At 33.7% G+C, this 18877-nt stretch overlaps 2 protein-coding genes across 2 annotated transcripts; both read right to left on the reverse strand.

Annotated features, from left to right (window-relative positions):
* Positions 1–1280: 1280 nt before the first annotated feature.
* On the reverse strand, positions 1281–4863 carry LOC18593774 (G-type lectin S-receptor-like serine/threonine-protein kinase SD1-1). Its single transcript, XM_018129814.2, has 7 exons — positions 3505–4863; positions 3189–3320; positions 2869–3017; positions 2570–2780; positions 2230–2467; positions 1932–2082; positions 1281–1855 (listed from the first exon to the last, which is right to left on the reverse strand). The coding sequence occupies exons 1-7, from the start codon at positions 4790–4792 to the stop codon at positions 1547–1549; spliced, it is 2478 nt and encodes an 825-aa protein (XP_017985303.2). The 5' UTR covers positions 4793–4863; the 3' UTR covers positions 1281–1546.
* A 5608-nt stretch (positions 4864–10471) lies between these two features.
* Positions 10472–11832, reverse strand: LOC18593783 (receptor-like serine/threonine-protein kinase SD1-6). The gene is made up of 5 exons (XM_018129812.2): positions 11716–11832; positions 11439–11649; positions 11093–11330; positions 10925–11012; positions 10472–10780 (listed from the first exon to the last, which is right to left on the reverse strand). The coding sequence occupies exons 1-5, from the start codon at positions 11830–11832 to the stop codon at positions 10472–10474; spliced, it is 963 nt and encodes a 320-aa protein (XP_017985301.2).
* Between the last annotated feature and the right edge of the window lie 7045 nt (positions 11833–18877).

The following is an 18877-nucleotide window of genomic DNA, read 5'->3' on the forward strand; positions in this document are numbered from 1 at the left end:
CCATAATCCTAGATTACTGAGTTTAGCTCAACATTTCACAAGGAAGAGTACACAATACAGCAAACAAAAACATTGTTTACAAAATCAGGTAGAGAGAGAGAGATTCAAATCTAGAGAAAAAGAGATGTGCTGTTGCAGCTTTACAAGCTCCAGCCCTTGAATCTTCTTCTCTTTCAAGTTTTGCTTCAACCTCTTCTTGCCCAAAGTGACTCCCCCGAATCTCCTCTTTTTCTGTGCAAAAAAATTCTATTTATAGTCTCCCGTTATTCTACCTTGACCTAGGATCTCGAGCCCAGAATATTCCTCTTTTCTGAAATATTCTCTCTGCAGCGAGTTCGGATTCTTGCTACAGCGAGCTAAAAGCTAACCTGGTGTTGAACTGTCTTCATTTTTGCTGCAGCGAGATTGGATTCTCGCTGCAGTGAAAATCCTTCTGTCTCTTGGTGCCCCTATTCTTGCTGCAGCGAGAAAGTTTCTGCGAGGACCATTTGTTGCTGCCACCTTGAGCTTTTTGCTGCCCTATTTTCCTCCTTCAAGCCACCTAGTGCAGAGTTGTTGAGGTCCATTCTTTAGCTTCACTTTCAGCCACCATTCCTTCAAAATTCAAAAAGGTTAAATGATCAAAAGTTGTATTGAGGGGATTTTTGACAAAAGAAATGCATCTAAAAGTAGCTAAAGGACACTAGACACCCTAAGAGTTAACTTATCCTAAAAAAAAATGAAAATTTTCTAAGGACTATGCTAAATACTAAAAGAAAAAGTAGAATTTATGCTCCACAGAACTGTATGATAACTCTATGTAATAGGGTTATCAAACTTTGCTTAGGATGTTACTTAAGTCTCAGTCTCAAACAATTTTTTGTAAAGGTCATAAACAATTAAGACAGAGTTGAAAGGCAATTCAGAAAATAGCCAAACAACAGAAGTCAGAGTCAGTTTTACTGTAAAAAGTCCATTGACGAAGCAACTGAGTAGCTCTATATGTTCTTCATCATCGTATAATCTAAGCAGGTACAGATATCCTCGGAGGGTTGGTGAGCACAAGAATTCTGCTAGAATTCCAACATCATATTCTTCATAAACATTTTATTGCAAATCCTAGCTAGCTCACTGAGATGTGGTGTAGACTAATAATGCAGCTGATAGCGCTCTGATTAATAGGCTTTATTTTGATCAGGTTCGACTCTGATGTACTGTGGGCAAGTTTTTAGTGTTTCAGTAAAGAGAATGGAGTCATTGTACTTTTGCAACTTAAAAACAGTAGTAGACAACTGAAGAGCTTGTAGAGAAAGAGATAAACGGATATCAACTAAATCAGGTAACACATTTCTTAGCTCATTATTGCCAAGAAAATTGCATATCTTCAGCCCATCATGGGGTGAGTGCAGTTATATATCTACAAACCTGCTTAATTAAAATCACTATAGCTCTTTAGATAGACAACAGACAGGGACAATATTCTACCCCGGAAGTTTGTAGGCTATTCATGTCTTCTTATCCATTTAAACCATGCAATGCTTCATTCCTTTTGTCAAGGATCTATCTTCTATCGTGCCTGTACCTCTGAGATGGTAACTTCATTTACTGAAGCTGATTCGTGATGGCTTGATGAGTAAGATTCTGATTCAGGCAGATTCCTTTCAGTGAAAAAACCAGGCTGTTTTGGTGTAGGTAATGGATTCTCACTACCTAACATTAGAACTACGGATGACATGTTTGGCCTATTCTCTGGTCGTGTTTGGACACATAGCAGAGCCACATGAATACATCGCAGAACTTCAGACACCGCAAAACAATCACCCAAGTTGCTGTCAATCAACTGCAATGGCCTCTCTTCCGTCCACAGTTTCCATGCCTGCAACATTAGGATCACATGTGAAATGGTTTTTTAACAGTAAATTCTAAAGAATATTTTGTTCCTTCCTGCTTACATGTCCAAGAAGATTATGGCTGTGATCTGGGTGGAAGAATCCTCTGTTCTTCTTCCCACTTATAATCTCAAGTACTAACACACCGAAGCTAAAGACATCAGATTTTATTGAGAAGAGTCCATCTACAGCGTACTCAGGAGGCATATAACCACTGAAAGAAAAAGAACAACGGAAACAAAGTAAAAGTTTAGAAATAACAGACGATGGTTATAGCACGGTCTGGTATTGGCTCAAGGCTTCCAAAAGCAAGGCAAAACTAAAATTTAAGTGCAACTCAGAGTATGTTTAGGCTGCTTACTAAGTTCCAACAACTTTATTTGTGTTTGCCTCAGTTTGATCACCCCAAACTGTTCTTGCCATGCCAAAGTCTGAAATCTTGGGGTTCATATCATTGTCTAGTAAGACATTGCTGGCTTTGAGATCTCTATGTATAATCCTTAGTCTAGAGTCTTGATGGAGATAAAGAAGTCCTCGAGCAATTCCACCAATGATATGCATCCGCCTTTTCCAATCTAGCACTTTGCTTTTTGTTTGATCTAATTAATGTCTAAACCATGTTAGTGCATTGTCTAATTGAATCTCAGAGAAAACATGGAAAAGAACAAAAAGAAAAGAATGCTGTGATTCGAGGATCAAACCAAAAATAAAGTAGTCCAAGCTTTTGTTGGGCATGTACTCATAGATCAACATCTTTTCATCTCCTTGAATGCTAAAGCCAAGAAGCCTCACAAGATTGCGGTGCTGAAGCTTTGCAATCAATCCAACTTCATTTTTGAACTCTTCCAATCCTTGCCCAGAACTTTTGGAAAGTCTCTTTACTGCTATCTCTTGCCCCTCTGGCAATGTACCCTGCAAATCATTGCTTACAAAAGTTGACATTCCTATTTTTCTCATCTGAAAAGCATAGCTAATCCAGTTAGCATTTTCTTAAATTTACCTTGTAAACAGGTCCAAAACCTCCTTGTCCTAGCTTATTGTTGTTTGAAAAGTTATCTGTGGCTTTCACTATAGTGTTTAAATCAAATATTGGTAACTCCATGCCGTCCTTTCCACCTTCAATGTTGTAACTGTTTCTCCTATTGTGTTCTTTTCATAAGACAGTAGGAGAATACTTTAAGAGTTAGTCAAAATGAAATGATAATTCTATGATGAGCAACTACCTTGTTTGAAAATAACATAATATCCACAAAACTTTGGTAGAGTTTCATTTCTATTGATCAAAAACCATTGGTCATGATCAGTAAAGTTAGTAATTACCTTGCTTTCTGAGTTTCTTCCACATCATCCAGAAGATCAATCCTCCCAAAATCACTCCAACTAATATTACTGGGATGACAATAACTGCCACTTTCTTCTTCTCACTCGAGTTTTTGCTTAGAACAAGGGGACCTGCAACATCAAAAATGCTTTTAGTTTATGAATCCCCCTCTTTCCTTCACACTGTCTTTTCATTTCCTTCAGGAAAACAACAATATCAGAATAACTAAACAATTAGCTTCTTGGAAAGTTCAGATGAAAAAGTAAGTGATCGATTTAAATTCCCTGCTTCATTATATAATTGCTAGGGAGATACCTGATGTTGAATTGGCCATCCGTATGTAGAGATCTTGTCCACCACTGGTGAATACTCTCATATCATTAAGGTCGTCAAACCAAAGCAAGCATCCACTCCCTCCTTGTCGGATATCTGAATTTGCGTACCCCATGCAAGAGCAGTTCCTTAAGCACTCTTCTTGGCATTCTGCAAGGCTCATGCTTGTGTTAAAAAAAGAATGTGATGTGTCTGGCAATTTCAACCCGGGGCGCTTTGTAAACACAGAACTTCTGCAATCAAATGGAGTCCTTCGAACGCACCCACCAGACCATTTTGAATTGTTCCAATCCATAGGGGACTTTGGTTCAAAGTCATCCAAGCAAGCACATAATGGGGAGTTACCGGTGATGCAGATAGCATATACACCACATACTGCATAATAGTCACATTCATCACGAGGCGCAGAATAGATCCCAGCCCATAAGTTTGATTGTTTCGTTCTTACAAAGCGCTCCAGAAAGCCTGATTGATTCACAACTAACCTTGACAGCAGTGAACTATAGGGCTCACCTTTGTAGTACACCTCATTCTTATTCAATTCAAATTCAAATTTGAACAAATTAGAAGATTCAACCTGTTCCAGGTCGGGAGTCCCCGTGAAACGTTTTCCATTCCATGACCCTCCTCTATAAAGTATTACACTTCCATTTCTAACAACTAGCTGAGGAAACCCCTGAGGATCTATCAACGCCGAAAACTGACCTCGAGCAGGATCATTTGGGCTCTTCCATGATGTTAGAGACCAGTTCCTGCCAGTAACAAAATTTTTTCCAAGCTTCATTGCAGGCAGTAAGGTGTCACAAGGATAATCAAAACTTTGCCATAAGAAGTTTTCTGAGCCACTATCATTTCCATCTTTTACAACAAGATTTCCGGAGTCCAAGAGCTGCACAACTGGGTTTTCAGCTGTTCTTATTCCACTGGATGACCAAATAATGCTAGGTTTTTTATCCAGGATAATAATAGTACCCTGGTTAGTGACATTTAAAACTCCAAAATGATTGGCAAGAGGAGCCTCCCGGTTGGCTACCCAAACTACTGTCTCAGGAGAAACTTTGTACCATATTCCTAGGTAACGCTTTGTTGAATTACCTGGACTGAAAAATCCCAATTCGAAACTTCCATCACCTGAAACTAGAGTTTCATTGTCTCGGATAGATTGGTTTGGAGTAATATTGTCTGCTGCAGCAGAGGCTCCCAAGATAAACAGTAGCATACAAGCGCACAAAAAACACATTCGGAAGCCTTTAGTTGATTTTCTCTCCATGATTCAATTTGGAATGTTTCAGGAAATCAGGAAAACCTAAGCGTGTCTCAACTTGAAGGTACAACGTCAACAATACTTGACACTGAGGTTGACTGTACTGGAATTGATATTCATTGTGGACAGTATCAACTTGTGGGAGTTAGGTGATATGGCATTTAATAAATTTCTCAATCTGCATATCCAAATCAGTATTAGTTTTGCACTCCTTACAGCTAAGCTAACCACATGGACTTGACTCATTCTTGAGCAACTTTTTCAGTCCAATTAATGAACCCTAGCATGCAAGGAATTTTCATAAGAATAAAACCACTCTTGGAGATTTACACAGTGTGTTTTATCATTCATGTAACAACTCAATTAAGCTTATGAGAGTGTTAATTATTCATGGTAATCAAGTAAATTGTCAACAAAAGAAAAATTAATATTTGATGTACTGATAATGTATAACTTCTATACATTGTCACGTCATTAAATCCTAACACCTTGTTTAAAGGGGTAAAAAATAAATATTATTTTGAAAATAATAATAATAATAATAATAATAATAAAGTATCAAAACGGTACTAGATTTTCATATTTAACCTTTTATTTTTTTCAAAATAATATCCACTTTTTACCTCATTAATAAAGTGTCGGGATTTAGTAACTTGATAATATACACGGTCAATCCATCAATATTAATTAAAAAAAAGTCATGATAACTAGCCTTCGTTAGCACAAACCATTCAATTCCTTGAACAAAACAAGATAAATTTGTTTTTTGCTTTTAACTTTTGATGTCAAAGCTTTGCCAATCATACAAACATGCAAACTGAACCAATAATGGGCAATGGGGGGCTTATAAAGGACAAGGAAGTAGGAAAATAGAATCCGAAACCAGTCTATTTTGCTGTTAAATGGATTCTGTAGATGGTTGCAAGACTTGACTAGATACCATAAGTCCTTGACCTGGCCTATGCAGAAGTCAATTCCATCGGCTAACAAGATCTCAGATTTGTAAAGTAATTGCTGTAAATAATAATGTGGGGTAGATGTTGCAAAAAGTAACATAGTCTAATAAGGTAATTGTCATGCCCCAAATTCAAGGTTTAGGAATCTTCCAGACATCACATACTCATGAGATGAATTTTATAAACATGTAAGGCAATAAAATCATAATAAATCGAATGTAATATCTCCAAAGTCTCCAAATTTTACACTTTACAAAATTTCAAATCTCTAAATATAAAATATATATAATTCACCAAAAGATACAAAATTTTCATCTAACTAACATCTTTTTACAAACTAAAATCAAATACTCACATCAAAACATATAAATATCCAAAAGCATATGCTAATTTTGCTAACCAAAATTCTCACCAAGCCAATCCAATTAATTCCCAAACATGCAAAAATGTCAAAATCAGTAAAAATGATAAAAATTAAAAGAATGAGTATAATCACTTAGCAAGTAATTGACATCCTTTCAGTTAAATTAAGCATGCTCAAAACATTTGGTCAAAATTATCATTAATTATATAGATATCAAAACATAGTTTTGGGTAATCTTATTCATAAACATGTTCAAAATCATATTTTCATATAATAGAAGTCAATACAATTTTACTTCAAATAATAGAGCGAACAAAATTTCAAAACTTTTAGGTAACATAACAAAACATAATTTCACAATACATTTTAAATTTTATTGGTCTCCTGTAACATACTACAATCACACTTAACTCTTGTGGTATAAATCAAAAATAAAATCACAATTAAACCTAGTGTCATGGGTCAGAATTCGAACCACAATTAGCCCTAGTGACATGGGTTAAAAGTATATCAGAAACAGTCATTGGCTACATTGAACAAAGATAACCAAAATTGCTATTTTATAATCGATAGTGCGATCTAAACAAATATCACAAATACCACTATTCTATAACCAAATGTACGGTTGAGAGATCGATCTCTAATCACAAAATACATGTTAACATGATTAAAATTTAACCCTCATTGGCAAAGTCAAAACAAAGCCATACTAGAAGATAAAACAAAACATATTTTTAAATTACCTAATTTCACAAAACAATCTATCACTTCCCAAAACACATTTCGTGCACATTAAAGCATATTCATTTCAGATTAAAATATTTTATGTTTTTGTTTACAAACACATATATGCATACATTGAACAAAAATCACATTTCAAACAAAAATCAAGATTGTATTCCAAAAATCAAAATAGAAATCATATATATATATATATATATATATATATATATATTAGTATGTTCACCTAATTTAACAAATCATAGGATAAAATATCATATATCATACAAATTTACATAGAGGTTAATTTTTAGGGTGTAAAAACACTAAAGGAATATCAGACACTTGTCTGATTCGCTAAACCAAAACCAAATGACAAAGAATCAGAATCTTCTTCAAGCATTATTAATTCAAAATACTCAAAATTAGAAAGCTAACACTGTTAACTTATCAAAACAAACCATGACTCCATGCTTATCATTATAAGGTATTTAGGGTATAGCACCCTTTTTGCTAACCGAAACTAATTTTGATTCAAAATTAAAATTAATATTTTTTAATAATTTACATAAAACATTCAAAACTTAAAAACTCATATACAAAATCAGTAACAATGTGAGATTGGATGAAAATATTTTAAAAACAAATCAAAATTTAGATTTGAAGATTTCTAATAAATTTTGCCAACACTTGCTAATTTAAAAATAATTTATTAGATAAATATTTTTTCATAGAAAAATTTGGTAAAATTCAAATAGCTTAAATTTTTGAAGTTTTTATCAAAATAGGTTGACTATAGGCCCAGAATAATTTTTGAAATAATTAAAAATAAAATTTGAAATTATAAATTTTCATGGCCATTTAGCTTATTTTGAACTTTTATAACTCTTAGCCCAAATTGTTTCCTTTGATAAACTCAAAACAAATTTGAATTATTCATGTCATACTATAACATTAGAGTTTGTTTTGGTGAAAAAGACTGAAAAATTCACAAGTTACCAAAGCCAAAAATTTAAAAATAATCACAAATATACTTAGATTTCTAAGTTTCTAGTATCAATGAACCAATTTTGAACTTTTGATTCCCCTAACACAAAAAGTCCCTAACAGAGCCATTGGCACCAAATTAATATCACATTTCATTCTACAAAAAATTCTAAATAAACAACTCAATACATTACCGGAATGTGGAGCTCCGATAACTCAAAGTTGAGTCGACAAAATTGTTAAAAATGAGTTTTTCAATCAACTACAGGAATTCATATCTCTTAATTTACATAGTCAAATGAGATGCTACAAAAACCATTAGTAAAATTTTTTTAAGACATTTTCATTGGTACCCATCATACTGCTGGAAAGCTATTTTAATAATATCAATCTTAAACGAAAATTGAAAAAATACAAACTAAACTTAAGATTTTTATTTCGAACTATGCAAAAATACAATTTTCATAAATTAAAGCCTAATAATCTTAACCACTATTTTCTTGAATAGATTTTTCATTTTTTTGCCTTTCTCCTTCTTATCCAAAATTAGTTTCTTACAACCTTTTTTTTAAGCTAGATAATTTTTAAACATGATAATGTAAAACGTTTGATAATATAAGCGAAACTACAAAACTACTCTATTTGTTAAAAGACCGTTCTTCTATTATCTTTTTACTAGTGAATCCAAAGTCATAAATACAATTGTAAAAGATTAAATTCTTTTTTTTGTGTAATTGAGAAAAAGATATTTGAATTTTATTTTTTTAAGTAAAAAGATTATATATTAATCAATAAGTCAAATATTCAAGTGTTATTTAAATTTATATTATTATTTTATTTAATATAGACTATAATCTAATAAATATTAATTTTTTATAACATAATTAATTAAATAAAATATTTTTGAGGAATATTACGGTAATAAAAGAAAAACAGGCTATACGTGAGACAACTTGACTGTCTGTCAATTTCAATCAACTATAGCAAGAAATCGAAAAGTCATGACCTGTCAGGCCCACCACCAGTAACATTAGGACACGCATTCAATTGATTAAAAAGATAGTGTTAGTCAAGTCTAACTTTGTTTTATTTTTCGAGAAGCAGCAATGATAATGCATCTTTCGGCGTTGGGTGGATGCATGGAGACACTGTCATGTCAGGCTCCATGATCTGGGGCTTATGTCCAAATTTGAGTGAAAGTGTAACACGTTTCTCACGTAAAATGGGAAAACAATCTTACATGGAAATAATTAGAATGAGATAAAGTCCTAAGTGAGGCTTGAACCTTTCAAAAATTTTTCAAAAAATGCCCTCAATTCAAAATAAAAAATTCATTAATATTTAATATCAATTTCGAATTAAAATTAAATAAAAAAGACTCAAGTTTAAAATTCTTTGTCTTGAGTCCAATCCGAAGTAGACGTGGCTTGCCACCTTGGACAGACCAACATACTCCTAGTCTAATCCGTAGCCTACGCCCAGTATGATGAGCCCATGTCACTTTGATCTTAAGAAGTCTGTGCACTTAGCCGTATTTAATCGAGTTAAGTTGGATGTACTCGACTATTTAATTTATTAATTAATATATTATTTTTTATTTAAAGAACATAATTTAAATTTTTTGTTCTTTAATTATAAAAAAAAAAATTAAATCAAGCTAGCTAGTTTACTTTTCAACATATTTTTAATTACTATTTGTATATATAATTTTCATAATTCGTATGTATATAATGGTGATTAAAAATGTATTGAAAAATACTGAACAAATTAATAATTGAGATCAGATCAATCCATGTGTTGACCATCTCCACAGGGTTGTACGGATCGTTTCTCTCTTATCTTTTTCTTCATGTGGTGGCCATTTCTTTTATTGGTGTTTTGCACGTGGTTCAACAGGACGAGCTAGCGAGGAGATACCAAGGGGCAGCTAAGCTTATGCTACAGATTTCCCCACCTCAGCGGCTGACACTATCATCTCCTCCATCAAGCGGAAGGCCTATGCTCTGGATCCCTTCGATGTTGGCTTTCCCGTCTTTCCTTCAAGGTTTTGGTGGATCTTGTTTATTCTTCTTGTCGATTGTTAGGTGACTCTGATTTGTGAGCGGCAGAACTTTGTTTTGTGTCTGCCATGAGGGGGTTTTTGTGCTTACTTTCTTGAGTTTTTTGATTGAGTTTGCTCATCTAGAACCCTTGACTATGATGTTACCTTTTTTTTTGTAAGTGGCTGGATCCTTTTGACAATTGTATAATTACTTTCATACTCACGTGTTATCAGAGTTTTCTACTATTCGATACATAAATGACATGATGGTGGTGATGAGATTAATAAAAACAGCTTTTTTTAAAAAAAGAAAATCAATCTGTAAGTGCATGGCAACTCCGGTTCTAGTACGAGAAGGAAAAAGGAAAAATTGCACGGAGGTATGCAGTCCTCTTGATCTAGTTACCATGTACCACGTATCTAAGTCAATTTTTTTAAATAAAACGAAAAAAAGAAAACAAATACTTACATGCTCAGCTGTACGTTCTATCTGCAACGTCAAACTTAGATGTTTCGAAAATTGTTGCAATCTATGAGCTAACAGTATAACATTCAATCACTTGATAGATATGATAGGCATCAGTATTGTATCCGAAGTGCAGCATTTAGACATCCTTTTATCTAGCTTCCAACATTGTTATAGTCACTGAATTTTTAGTGCAACAGATTCTATCATCAGTCGATGTATCTGTATCACGGGCACGCCTTTCTGTGAAAAAACCAGGCTCTTTCGGTTCAGGCAATGTGACCTCTTCGTTGCCCAACATGACTGCTACATCTGACATAATTGGCCTATTCTCTGCAAGTTTTTGAGCACAAAGCAAACCCACTTGTATACACCTAAGCACCTGAGATTCAACACATGAATGCCTCAAGCATGGATCCAGTAGCTCTAAAGCCCTGTTGTCATTCCACAGCAGCCATGCCTATAACAAATGTCAATTTTGCATAAAATGTTGAAAGTTGAAATTTCAAGAAAAGAGAAGTGCTTAACAATGTCTCCTTACATGTCCCAAAAGATTATGCTGATGATCTTGGTGATTAAACCTTCTGTTACATTTGCCACTCACTATCTCTAGCAAAAGAACCCCAAAACCAAACACATCTGATTTTACTGAAAATTTTCCATTGATTGCATACTCCGGGGACATATAACCACTACAAGAAATTATTGAACATAAATAATTTTAAATTTAAAGATTTTCTGATTCTTCTGAAGTTTTAATATATCAACTTACCATGTCCCTGCCACTTGCTTTGTTTCTGCTTCAAGTTGGTCACCTTCAACAATTTTAGCTATGCCAAAGTCTGAAATTTTGGGGTTCAAATCATTGTCTAGTAAGATATTGCTGGACTTTAGATCCCTATGAATGATTCGCAAACTTGAATCATGATGGAGGTAGAGAAGTCCTTGAACAATTCCCATTACAATGTCAAATCGCTTTGGCCAATTCAGGAATGTTCTTTTATCCTGATCTGCAAAAGAGTTCCACCCACTTACAATTTAGGACTCTATTTAGAAACGTAAATTTCATTTCAGATTGAAACTTAGGCAAAATCAAGTGGAGATTCACAGAAACATACCAAAAATAAAGTAGTCCAAGCTTTTGTTTGGCATGTACTCATAGATTAGCACCCTTTCATTTTCTTCAATGCAACACCCTAGAAGTCTGATAAGGTTCGTATGTTGAAGCTTAGCTAATATTATAACTTCATTCTCAAACACTTCAAGACCTTGCCTAGAATTACGTGAAAGTCTCTTGGCTGCCATATCTTGTCCCTTAAATAGCACACCCTGCTAATCATTAGATGTAAGCATTGCTGTACACCCTATACTTCAATAAAATATGTGGCGTCTTACCTTGTAAACTCGACCAAAACCACCTTCTCCTAGTTTGTTTGATTCAGAGAAGTTACCCGTAGCAGATGCAACAGCTACAAAATCAAATAATGGCAACTCATGGTATTTTTTATCCATTTTTGATCCTGTGAAATGAAAATGTATGTCAATCTACTAAAATTGGAAGAAAGGAATGAGTCAAAAGGATTAACTATCTGCTTTGCTTGCCTCACAAGTCACAGCAAACTAAGAGCATATGGTTATGGAGTTCTAGCTTAAACAAATAAAAATCACAGCACGTCCTCAGGCTTAAAATATACCAGACACTGCTTTGCAGAATCGCAGCAAGGATAGATGAGTAAGTTCACCTCTTTTCTTTCTCCAGTTCTTCAGTATCATATACCAACATACGAAACAATGAATAAGCATTGCGGATACTGTCGACAGGATTTCTATAATCACTACTTTTAAATGCTTCCAACTTGAATTGCCTGTTGACTCCAAAAACCAACAAATTGATCAGTCGAAAAATTTTCATGCTGCAATGGTTATTGATCCAGTATGTTACATTTAAGTTAATCACAAATCCCTAAGATTAGTCATAAACAATCTTCGGCCTGTAGAAACTAAGATGATGGATTCATCAGTTGCAATTAATTATCTGCAGTAGAAGAGAAAACTGAAAAGGAAACTAGAAAGAGAAAGAAGACCAAAGCAAGACTCTTCATATGCATTTGTCAAGGGGAAGGCTAGAGAGTAAATGAATTAACCTCGCATTCTAGCAAATACAGCAGCATCAATCAGTGGAAAATTTAGATAACATCCGGAAACAGATTGTAATACAAACTGAAAACATCAGTTTAAAAACCATAAAAATGGTTCCTGTTGCTGATGTCAACATACGTTTCGACATGTCAGCTGCAACTAGTGACTCAGACTTCTGGGGAGATTACTCACAAACTACACGGTATGTTTTCACTTGCAGTAATGAATATAGCAAGAATCACATGACAAAGACTCGTTTGATTGTTGAGGAATATACATGTGAAACGGAGGGCCGCATATGCATCTATGCATTTGGTCATTGAAATGCATCTACCAAAGTCTTGGTACCCACAGATTTTGAAACTAGTCGTTTCTGGTTTGCTTGGCAAAAGGGTGATCAAATAGTCAAGAATTTGACACAAAAACCAGGTATAGATAAGTGATTGTTTTGGTTCCAATACAAAGATTTCCTGATGAAAGAGGGGGAACAAAGTTAAAGTACAAGGAAATTATAATTTTTAATTTGAAATATTAATTAATTATGAGAAAATTATTAGTTTGTATATGTCAGCTACCAATGGAGTTTTTAGATTTTTAAATTGCGTTGGATGATTATCATATGTTTATTTACAAATTAAAATTAAGTTATTATTTTAAAAAAGTCTCTTAAATTATTTTAAATAATCAATAAACGTTTATTATTTTATTGTATTCAATTAAGGTTTTATATTTTTCTTTTGAGTCAAATAAGCTCTTTGTCACGCTCCAGACCCTAGGCATAACAGACGTCGCACACCTGCAAGATAAACCCTACAAGCATGCAAGGCTCAAAACTAATATCTTAACCAACTAACTAAAATGGGTCAAATATATTTATGAAATATAATAATTCTCAAATCTATGGTACTGAGATAAAATCCTGAATAAACAATTTAAGGTCACAAAAGGTTCATAACATCTAAACAATGTTGAAGCGAACTAACACCATATGCTAGCCTATGAAACGTCACTCCCCGAAGTTTCTCACGTGTTTGATCAAATCACAACCTGAAAAAAAAAAGGTGAAGGAAGGAGTGAGTCCAACAGCTCAGCAAGTGACTAACATCCCTTCAACCGGATTAAACATGCACAAAACATTTAGGCCAAAAACTTTTATTCTCATATAAAAATCAAAAACAAAATTTTGAATAATCTAATTCAAATAACAAAAATATCTTAATTCCAAAATTTTAAAATAATGGATAAAATATGATTTCACAACTATTGTAGATTTTTAATGTCTCCTGTAACATACTATGGCCATATTTAACTCCTATGGCATAGGTTATAATCATAACAGAAATCACAATTAACCCTAATGGCATGGGTCATAAAAATCACAATTAACCCCAGTGGCATGGGTCATAAGTATATCGGAAGCAACCATTGGCTACTCTGAATAGATATCACAAGTACTACTATTCTGTAACCGATGGTGCGGTTGGGAGATCAATCTCTAATCACATAATACATATCGACATGGCCAACGTTTAACCCCCATTGGCAGGATCATAACATAGTGGTATTAGGAGACAAAACAAAATATATTTTCTGATTGCCCAGTTCATAAAACGATAATATTCACTTTCACAAAACTCATATCATGCACATTAAAAGCATATTTATTTCAAACTAAGTACTTATATATATAATCATAAAGATAATCATGTATTCACAAGTTAGATAAAATCATATTTATATTTCAAAATCAGAAATCGTAGTTCACAAAAATTCACATTCTAAAATCCAACATACGAAAATCATATATATACATTTTGCATGCTCAACTTGAATTTTACAAATCATAGGACAAAACATAAGACAAAACATATTACACATAATATATGAAATTCAACTTCACATTGAGGCTAATTTTTAGAGTGTGAAAACACCAAAGGGATATCAATCACTTACCTGATTTTGTCAATTTCACTTTCAAGTAGTAAATCAGAAAATCCTCTTAGTAGCCTAATATTTCAAGAAATACATATAAAAATCAGAACTAAATTTGTAAACAAATCCTACAAGGTGACTTTTCGTTGACCATCCTAAACACTTAGGGTGTATAGCAACCTCTATTGCAATTTAAAAATATTTTCAATTAAATAAGTAACATATTATTATTATTATTATTATTATTATTATTTAAATTAATAAAGATCAAATAAAATTTGAAAATTAAATTTAAATCATAGAATTAGTAAAGATTTTAATTTCTGATATAAGATAACACTAATTTCAATCATAAAAATCATATTTAAAATTTTTCATAAATTTTTGATATTTTAGGAAAATTTATTAATTTAATAAATAAATTTATAAAATATTAATATATGTACTTTTAGATATAAAAAATACAGTAAAAATCACATATCCAATATTTATGAAGTTTACAACAGAATTTATCATATATTAATTAAAATCGAATTTTTAAAAGAATTAAAAAGGAATTTTCTATTTTCTGGAATTTTCAGAATCTAGATGGCCATTTGGCCTACTTTGAGCACTTGTAACTTTTAACTCGAAAATTTTCCAGTGATGAAATCAATACCAATATGAAGTATTGTCTTAAATAATCACATATTTGTTGCTGAGAATTCTATGCATCCCTACAAAACCTGAAAGCTTTCAACTAGATGTACATGGGATCTTTGTCTTCCACTAGCTAGTTTATTAACTAGGATGAGTGCATAACCCTCGGGCTAGGGCAGGCTACTCCAAAAAATGAATTAATTTAATCAAAAATGAATATCCTGAAAAATCGTCACGCTGGCCTTTTTCATGTCTTCAGCTTCTTTAGGGGTTAATCAGAATCCTCACCGCATCCAACTCTAGAACGTGTCGTCCCCTGATTTGCAGTGGGAGCCTCCCTATCCTGGAGCATCATAAATACCGCAGAATTAGGTTGTATTCCTTGGTTTTACAAGATGAAAATTAAATAAGATGCTAACAGTTATTGTGAATTCCTAAATGATTAAACAACTAGAACAATGCAACGGCAAGTTGCAATGCCAAACAACCTTAAGTGTGGATGCTGAAGCAGTAGGCCTACTACTGGATCGCTTCCCAAGCTCAATTTGCACTGAGATGCTGGCATGTGACAAATCCACTCCAGAAGTCTGCAGTGCTTGTGTTAGAGTATTCAACAACCTGTCAAACACCATGATCAATTAATAAATCATGTATTCCTTAAAGATGGACTACAACACCAAAAATTTTTCCGATTAAAAAGAGCACAAAATTCCCAAGTTTCGAAAGCCAAAATTCTCAAAATCGTCACAAAAATACCCAGATTTCTGAGTTTTCAGTATCAACAAGCCTACTTAAGGCTTCAATTCTCTTAACACAGGAAGCTTCTAACCGAGCCATTGACGCCAAATTAAACACCTAACTTCATACTACAAAAGCCCTCAAAGAAACGACCAAAAACGTTGCCGGAATATGGAGTTCTGGTGACTCAAAGTCGGGCTGTCAAAACTGTTAAAAATAAGATTTCTAATTAACTTCAAAAATTCATACATTCCTAACCACAAGGCCAAACGAGATGCTACAAAAGCCATTGGAAAGATCTTTTCAAGACCTTTCCATTGGTTCCCATCATGCCGCTGGAAAGTCATAGAAAAATCAATGCACATACGCCATGTTCCATCTTTTTTTGGAACTAATAAAGTAGGAACAGCACAAGGGCTAACGCTTTCTCTTACTAGGTCTTTTTCCAAAAGTTGTTTGACTTGATGTTGTAACTCCTTATGCTCTTGCAAACTCATGCGATAAGCAGGCTTGTTTGGAATTATAGAACCAAGGATGAAATCAATGGCATGCTGAATATCTCGCATTGGTGGTAGTCCATGGGGTATCTCTTCAGGTACAACATCACAAAACTCTTCAATTATGGGTTTGACATCTTTGGACAAGGGTGAAGATACTTCATTCTCCTCACAAACTAATAAGAGGTATAAAAGACTTGACTTACGAAAAGCTTTGTTTAAACCAGACATAGTGATGAGTGCTTTATCTTTCTCTTGTTTCTTTGGGCAATCTTTTGGCTTTAATGGAGTCAACATAATTTTTGCTCCATCCTTAATGAATGAATAAGTATTTTTGTATCCATCATGGTGAGCTCGACGATCATATTGCCATGGGCGTCCTAACAACAAGTGGCATGCGTCCATTGGAATAACATCGCACCAAACTTCGTCTTCATACTTATTTCCAATAGAGAATTGAACACAACAGCGCTTTGTTACCTTAACTTCGTTTCCTTTTCTCAGCCATTGTAGCTTGTAAGGATGAGGATGTACTTCAGTTTGAAGTTTCAACTTTTCCACCATGTAGTTGGCAATAATATTTTCACAGCTTCCACTATCAATAATGACATTACAAACCTTCCCTTGGGATGTGCACCTTGTATGGAATATATTATGACGGAGCCAACTTTCATTTTCTGTCATCATAGCAGTGTTAGGGTTACGACGTACAACCAGAGCTTCTCCATGGTTAGCAGAGACTTCTTCTATCTCTTCGCTGTTGAATATTTCTAGCTCATCATCTACTTCTTCAAGGCTAGGTTCTTCCATGACTTCTTCTTCAACTAAAGAGATAATTCTTCGATTTGGACAATCAGAAGCAATATGCCCAAATCCTTGGCATTTGAAGCACTTTTTGTTGACATTAGGAGCACGAGTAGAAATAGTCTCTTTATGATTTAGAGTTTTGGAAGAGTTTACCTTTGGAGGTGGAATGGTTGCCGAACTCTGTCTCCCACGGTTTGAAGTGGAATCTTTCTGTCTAGATGAACTCATTGAGCTTTTTCGTAATTGTTGTTTCTCAACCTTTAATGCTAATCTGATGACATCATTTAGGTTCCAATATGGTTGCAGTTGAACAACATCTGTAATTCCAACATTAAGACCCCCAAGATAACAAGCTACAGTTTGTTCTTCAAGCTCATGGACATCGCACTTCATGTGAAGTTGCTCGAACTCCATTGTATATTCTTCCACCATCATTGTTTTTTGCCTCAAGTTATGAAATTTGATAAAAATTTCTTGTCGATAATGCTCAGGAAGGAACTTACGCTTGAGTTCTCTACGCATCTTATCCCATATTCTGATATTGTAGCGGCATTCTCTTTCTCGTTGTTTTTTGAGATTTTCCCACCAAATAGAAGCGTGTTTCTTCAATTTAATTGCCGCAAGCTTCACACGTTTTTCATCGGGAATATCTTTGAGCTCAAAAACTCTTTCTACTGTGTAGAGCTAGTCAAGGAAGTCATCAGGATGAAGTCTTCCTTCAAACTCAGGAATGTCGACTTTGATTCCCAAATCTCTGGCAGCAGCAGTTCTCAGGCGACGAATAGGTACTTCTTCATCAGAGGACAAATTTTGATGAAATGGGTTGGTGTCATTCTCTTCATCACTAGAGTTGCTATTGTTTATTTAAGCATCACGTCTTGCGAGTTACTCTTGTAATTCTTGAATTTGCTGACGTAATTTTGCAATCTCAATCTAGTGATCATCTCTTTGACGATTTTGACGTCTTGGCGGCATTTTATTTTATTATGGTGATGTAGAAAAAAAAAATGATGATATAACTATAAAGAAATAAAATTACCCGTACAAGGAGTATCGAAACTTGACAGTGAATCTGAACTTATACAGCGAATAATAATCCTCTCGCTTTGATACCAAACTGACGTCGGAGCGTTGTAAAGACACCTAGGCGTTGAAAACCCCACTAAGGTGAATCACCAATCTTGGCAAGGTTGAAAACCCCACTAAGGTGAAAAATAACCAAAATCCCACTTTGGTTGGCTAGGCCAAAGATAGTAAAACCTCTTACTCTTTAAAAGAGCCTAGAGAAATAAGCACTCATACTTAAGAAAATATTATTTATTAACTCTCAATTCTGAATGTCTCATAACTAACCCTAAGGGTCCTATTTATAGTATTATAGGCCCAAATCTTAATAAAACTCTACTCCTAGTTATCTAATACAATTAGAATAATTAATAAGAGATTTAAATAAAATAGGTGTTCTATTCCTAAATAGAATATGACTAGCTTAAAATCCTAACACAAGTAAATGAAGAATTTTAATATACCTATAATTCCTAAATCAACTAAAATTAACAAAAATTAAATTAAATAAAATATAATCCTAAACGCTCCTATGTCAATAATTTTTTTAGTTAAAATGATATGATTTAATTAAGTGCATATATATAATGTATTTAAAAAATTATAAAACTAAGTTTTTTTATGATATAAATGACAATTTAAATTGTACGATTTAATCTGTTCACATTGAATATTCCATGGAAATTTATAATATAATAATAAACTCCACGCCGACTTCATTGATAAATTTTATATCTAAA

Source organism: Theobroma cacao, chromosome 7, assembly GCF_053813885.1.
Source record: "Theobroma cacao isolate CCN51 chromosome 7, ASM5381388v1, whole genome shotgun sequence".
NCBI classification, from domain to species: Eukaryota; Viridiplantae; Streptophyta; class Magnoliopsida; order Malvales; family Malvaceae; genus Theobroma; species Theobroma cacao.

Bases quoted from the DNA above. Each gene is read 5' to 3' on its own strand.
- LOC18593783 (XM_018129812.2), bottom strand. From the start codon at position 11,832: ATGGATAAAAAATACCATGAGTTGCCATTATTTGATTTTGTAGCTGTT. The intron at 11,331-11,438 runs GTATGTTTCTGT...ACTCTTTTGCAG, and splicing joins CTTGGACTACTTTATTTTTG to ATCAGGATAAAAGAACATTC. The intron at 11,013-11,092 runs GTAAGTTGATAT...AATTTCTTGTAG, and splicing joins AAGCAAGTGGCAGGGACATG to TGGTTATATGTCCCCGGAGT.
- LOC18593774 (XM_018129814.2), bottom strand. From the start codon at position 4,792: ATGGAGAGAAAATCAACTAAAGGCTTCCGAATGTGTTTTTTGTGCGCT. The intron at 3,321-3,504 runs GTATCTCCCTAG...TTGATGTTGCAG, and splicing joins GATGGCCAATTCAACATCAG to GTCCCCTTGTTCTAAGCAAA. The intron at 2,468-2,569 runs GTTTGATCCTCG...GACATTAATTAG, and splicing joins CTTGGACTACTTTATTTTTG to ATCAAACAAAAAGCAAAGTG.